At 47.6% G+C, this 6,000-nt stretch overlaps 1 protein-coding gene across 1 annotated transcript in view; it reads left to right on the top strand.

Annotated features, from left to right (window-relative positions):
* Positions 1–6,000, top strand: part of KSR2 (kinase suppressor of ras 2) — a 237,542-nt gene that overhangs the window by 207,367 nt on the left and 24,175 nt on the right. Inside the window, 1 exon segment of the mRNA XM_015413417.1 lies at positions 5,763–5,896. Within this exon segment, the coding sequence (XP_015268903.1) occupies positions 5,763–5,896 (134 nt within the window).

The following is a 6,000-nucleotide window of genomic DNA, read 5'->3' as shown; positions in this document are numbered from 1 at the left end:
GCGGCAGCAGCCACCGCCTAGCTGCACGCACCCCCCCACACACGTGTTCCCACGGAGGCCGCAGGGCCGCTCTCGGCGGGGCTTTGGCCGGGCGGCTTCCTTCGCGGCGGGGGGGGGGGGGGTCTGGGGGCACGGCGGGTGGGCGGGGCTTCTGGGGAAATTTCGGGGGGCGCAAGCCCCTCAGCCCCCCCACAGATTACGCCGGTGATCCAGGACACGGCAGGGACTTCCCTTATCTCATCCAGAATCAGCTGTGCCTCTTTGGAGTTCTTGCTGGTCAGCCCCCTCCCTTTGCATCACAGTCCTGACCTGAATTGAGGTCCCCTGTGTGCCACCTATTGAAAGGCTGGGAGTGTTGTACAAAGAACTGACGGTGCCTCGTCTGTTTTGGCCCTTAATGTTGATACTGTGGCATGCAATCTGAATGTATCCTTTTTATTGTGTTGTGTGTCATAACTTTTTTCTCCTCGCAAGCCACCTTAAAATCCTCGTGGCTGAGAGACAGGATAGATTGTTCAGTCTGGAGAAGGGGAGGTTGAGGGGGGACATGATTACTCTCTTCAAGTATTTGGAGGGCTGTCATTTAGAGGAGGGCAAGGAGCTGTTCCTGTTGGTGACTAGGGCTGCCAAGCCGCGGCAGGGATCTGTGCGTCTTCACAGGATCCCTGCCGCGGGGGACAGCGATACGCATTGCACCGCCGTCGCCTCCTGCGAAGACGCACGGATCCCCCGCTGTGGCTTGGCAGCCCTATTGGTGACAGAGGATAGGACTCACAACAGTGGGTTTAAATTAAGGGCAGAAAGATACCTGCTGGATATTAGGAAAAACTTTTTTACAGTAAGAGTTGTACAACAGTGGAATCAGCTACCCAGGAAGGTGGTGCGCTCCCCCTCACTGGCAGTCTTTAAGCAGCGGCTGGACAAACACTTGTCAGGGATGCTCTAGGCTGATCCTGCATTGAGCAGGGGGGTGGACTAGATGGCCTGTATGGCCCCTTCCAACTCTGTGATTCTATGATTCTAAATGTATAAAGTAAATAAATGCATGAAAGGTATAAATGGATGGATAGCTAGAGAAACCAGAATGACACTTTAGATTTGCTGGCACATGCTCCCTGAGTCCTCCAGGTAATACTAATATGGGGCAGCTGGGAACATTTGGAGAGGAGGAGTTGCTCCACAAGTCCTCAGTTGTTGCTGTGTTCTTAATCTGTCTCCTCCCTGAAACTTTTCTTCTCAAACTGTTATTCTCCTTGCTGGGTTTATTTTGGCTTTGTTTGCAAGGGAATTTCCCAATTCTCCTCTGGAATTAGGACCTGCATGTCAGCCATCACCAAACCGAGTTCAGGTTTGAGAGCCTTGTGATGTGTAGCTCAAACCCGACTACAGTCTCCATTGAAATAGGAGAAGGTAGAAGAAGAGGACCTGGCTGTACAGGTCAGCCTACTGCAGCTTAACAGTTCTCTCTGGTTTGGCTAATTATGCTTGACTGAATGGGTTCCCCTGTGATTAGCTGCACAAGGATGCAGAACCATTTGAAAGAAATTGGTGAGCCAGGAGGAGCCATCTACTATACAGGGGGAGTTTGATAGGAGAATCCAGGAGAGAGAAAGCATTACCAAGGATCCTGCCAACTGTTCCGACTTAAGCTACTTTTAAATTTTTTTAGTCTCAACCCTGTTCTCCTAATAAGGACCCAAAGCTGCTTATAAAAATAACAAAATGCAATTCTAACAAACAAAATACTCTGTATTTGTTTGATTTATTTGATTTATAAGCCTCCCTCCCCTGTGCAACAGGGCTCAGGGCAGAGGGGGCAACATTTCTAATATATAAATTCAAATATCAAATATTAGGTTAAAATAGGGTTGCCAGGTCCCCCCCGGCCACCAACAGGGGATGGGGGGTAAAGTTGCCAGATCCAAGTTGGAAAACTTCTGGAGATTTGGGGATGGAGCCTGGGGAGGACAGAAGCCTCAGTGGGGTACCATGCCATGGAATCCACTCTCCCAAGCATCCATTTTCTCCAAGGGAATTCATCTCTGGAGTCTGGAGATGAGCTGTAATTCTGGAGGGACTCCAGGTCCCAACTGGAGGCTGGGATCCCTGGGTTAAAAACGGTTAAAACAACCTAGACGATTCAGCAAAGAACTTTACAAATGGTGCATAAATACAGAGGTCATTTCGGGGGGGATGGGGGAGGAGGAAGGAGGAGCCAGGCTAGATGGAACCCATTGATGTCCTCAACCATAAGCTTGATGAAACATTTCTGTCTTACAAGCCTTGCGGAATTGCGTTAAGTCCCACAGGGCCCTGATGTCATTCAGCAGGGAGTTCCACCAAGTAGGCACCAGGGCGAAGACGGCCCTGGCTCTGGTTGAGAACAGTAAGTCTCTGTGGCTTGGTCTGTCTCATGCCGGTCTCCCAAACCTACAGCCATGGTGCTATATAAATAATGTTTGTGAATAAGGTGTTTTAGGAAACAAAGGGGTTAATCAGTGTAGTCAGTTTCTTTCTGCAGGTGTCATACCAAGCATAAGAAGGGGGAAAGTAATTGAGCACCTTTGCAATCTTATTTGGCAACCGTCTGCAGCTGGCAAAGATCCAGCTGAACTTGCGCATGGAGATTCTGTTTCCTTTGAAGTGTGGCAGCACAGTCTGTTTCCAGAGTGGCTGTGCCCCCCCTCCCCACTTCCCAAGGTCAAATAACCATTCTCTGACTGCCTTGAAGCTTCTTTGAGCCTTAGTTTTGATTCGTTTATAATTTTCACTTTCAGATTATCATGGCAGTTTCCACTGGTTTGTGTAATTAGGTGCCATGCGCAGCTGTGTTTTTACGGAGGAAAAAGCCATCTACAAGTGCCCCCATTCAAAATAGGCCCTTCGGTTTCAGCAACATTTCCCTCCCCATTAAAGTGTGAAATATGTGCAGCAAAAAAAAAAAATCCCTTCTGCCCTCCTAATGAGGCTCACCATCCCTTGGAAAATCCAAATTGCTTCCTTCATCCCATCCTGTCAATGGTTGCTGGGATGATGAGAAGCTCATTTTCACAAGGAAGCAGTTGGCCTCCCACTTGGTGAAGGACGGCCAAACTAGGCATGATCAGCCATGCAGTCCTAAACAGGAGTTACGTCCTCTTAAGACCAATTAAGTCAGTGGTTTGGAAACCTGTAGTTCTGGTTAGGAGTTTAGTATAGATCTTTAAAAAACAGTATTTGATCAACTGGGTTGGGGAGGTGAAGCTGTTGTATGTGTCTCCCCTGTCCTAAGTGGAACAAATAACAATTTGGTGAAGGAGAGGAATTTAGACCAGGGAAACAGCATGGGAGGAAAGGGTTAAACACCACCCACACTCTGCATCCCAGATCCACTTAGCAGCCCCATATGATTTTGTTTGTTTTTTTAAATAGACTAGGCCAGATCCTGGATATCCCACATCATGTCTTGTATGGCCCTGAGATCATAAGCGGTGGGCTGAATTGTGTATTATATTTAGTCCTGTAATTTTCACACACCTTGTGATCTCCCTCTTATTGGGTAAAGTGGTCTGAGTAGGACTGGGAAGAGATAGGGCCAGTGTGGCTAAGTACAGTCTCTCCCAGCCTTTTCTACGTTTTGAATGACCCCATCCCCAACTTGCTTTTTGCCTTGAGACATAAAACCAACAGAGATTCTGAGAAGGTAAGCACTGATGGTGTTTCCTTTAGTCTGAAGTCACCTACAGCTAGCTGCTTTGCCTGATAAAAAGAGCCACCGAGGAAAAGAGACTCAGGGTTTTGTGGAACATGCAGTTCCCCATCACCACCATCACCACCAAGTGTTCCCCAGCATGCTTCTGGGGAGCTGCTTGTGTAAGCTACAAACTCAGCAGAGAATGGATTGGTCTGTTGGAATGGATTGGAACAAGAGCAACCCAACACGTTATTGTGTCTGAGGTGAGAACACAGTCTAGTCACAAATCACAGTTAGATGCAACACTTGGTTTTCCCTGATGCTGGGAAAGATTGAAAGTCAAAGAAGACGGGGACGGCAAAGGATGAGATGGTTAGACAGTGTCATAGATGCAACAAACATGAAATTGAGCAAACTTCAGAGGACAGCGGAAGAGAGGAGGGCCTGGCAGGAGCTGGTCCATGGGGTCGCGAAGAGTCGGACTCGACTGTGCGACTGAACAACAACAAATTTCTGGTCAGCTACCTAGCACCTACTGGTTGCTGAAGATTCTAGTAAAACTTGCTGGGCTAGGTGGACTTGGATGTAATCCTCCAAGAGTTCCCATGATTTTAAGAGAGAGCACAGACTCACAATCATGGAACACAGCTAAGTTGTGCTTGAACCAGATAGTCACTCTGGCTATGCAGAACTTTCAAACACATTAGCTGGTGATAGGGATTCCAGTAAAGAAAGATGATGACTCCCCCAAGGCCAAAACCATCCCACCCCTGTTGTAGATCATTTTGGTAGAATGATGGAATAGAAGTATATTAAAGCCATAAATAATATTTGTGCCTCAGCAGCCTCCCACTGACGTGGAGTCCAGCTTAAGTGCGATCTGTTCTCAAGCCAGGGCCGCCTCCTGAAGCACAAGCGATACAGCTTTAATGAGTTACGAGAGGAAGGTGAATGATGGTTTGCCCTGCCACCCACGCCAGGCCAAGCTTCTCGACTATTAACACCCGTATTCCAAGGAGGTTGTGGGAGGATGTCAGGGAAAGATGGTGGGGGCAGACAGCAATAGCTGCTGGACTTCCAGGCAGTGGAAACTTGTGAGCAATGAGATCCCCAGCTCTCCAGACTCAGAGAGATCACAGTTGTTATCCTCTCTGACTTGTTTTCTTTTTTTCAAGGAAGTTAACTGTGAGTCTGTTTTCCTTATGCCTTTAACTAGTTGCTGATTGGTAATTATGTCCATTCTTCTGCTCCGGATAGCAGAAATAGCCTTGGAAATGTATCTGGGCTGTGAATGTTGAAATCGTAGACGCCAAAGGAGAACGGCGAAGCAGGATTCATTTTATTATTTGTATTATTTATCATGGATTTGCTTGAACTATTCATTCCTCGCGCTTTCCTTGTCTCTTGCATACATTTGGGTGGGTTCTGTATTCATTTGAGCTCTGCATAGCACTGTGACACCCTGACTTCTGTCTCTTGTATCACTTGACTTTCTTGGCTTCACAATGTCTTTATTGAAACAACAAAACATACAGTGATGTAATTTCCACTGACCACTGTACAAGAGTAGCAAGAGCAGCTGGTTCTGTTTTTTCACCTGCACAATGAAGGAAGTTTCAACAAAATACCGCAACCTCTATGGGGGGCCAAGGAATACACTGAAAGTTGTGATGGTCACCTGGCAGAGCGGATGGTGGGAAGAGCATCCCAGATCAGTCCCCCACTCTCAGCCTCGCCTTCCAGCCGATAGTGGCTTCCAAACCCTGAGGGGTCCACCATGTTCAGCAGAGATGGGGGGCTTCTCTTCTAGGTGTGACCCAACAACTGGGAAACTGATGACCTTTTGAAGGGGAATTCCGGTAGCAATTAAGGCCTGGCAGAACTCTGAGAAGCCGTGTCTGTCCCCTGTTCTTGGGGAAGGTGTTGGGCATGGACAAACGTACACATTAGTTTTTAAAAGACCATCCCATTCTATCTAAGCTGGCCTTTGGTTGCATTTTGTGTGTGCAGTATTTTCCGGAAGAAACAAAAGCCGGTGTTTTCTAAGCAAGTCTTTCAGCTTCCGTTTCTCTCCATTCTTCTTTTGCAGGGCATGGGTTACCTCCACGCAAAGGGAATTCTCCACAAAGACCTCAAGTCCAAAAATGTGTTCTATGACAATGGCAAGGTGGTGATCACAGACTTTGGCCTCTTCAGCATATCAGGAGTTCTGCAAGCAGGCAGGTAGGGTGCAATGAAGCTTTGGATGACTGCCAACTCCTGATACTTCTTGGCCTCTCTCTCCAGATCTGCTTTTTCAGCCACTGGTAACTTTTTCAGGGTTGAGT

Source organism: Gekko japonicus, unplaced genomic scaffold (genome assembly GCF_001447785.1).
Source record: "Gekko japonicus isolate JY-2015 unplaced genomic scaffold, Gekko_japonicus_V1.1 scaffold85, whole genome shotgun sequence".
Taxonomy (NCBI): domain Eukaryota; kingdom Metazoa; phylum Chordata; class Lepidosauria; order Squamata; family Gekkonidae; genus Gekko; species Gekko japonicus.
Note: the sequence above shows the minus strand (reverse complement) of the source record. Positions and strands in the feature narration are given on the sequence as shown.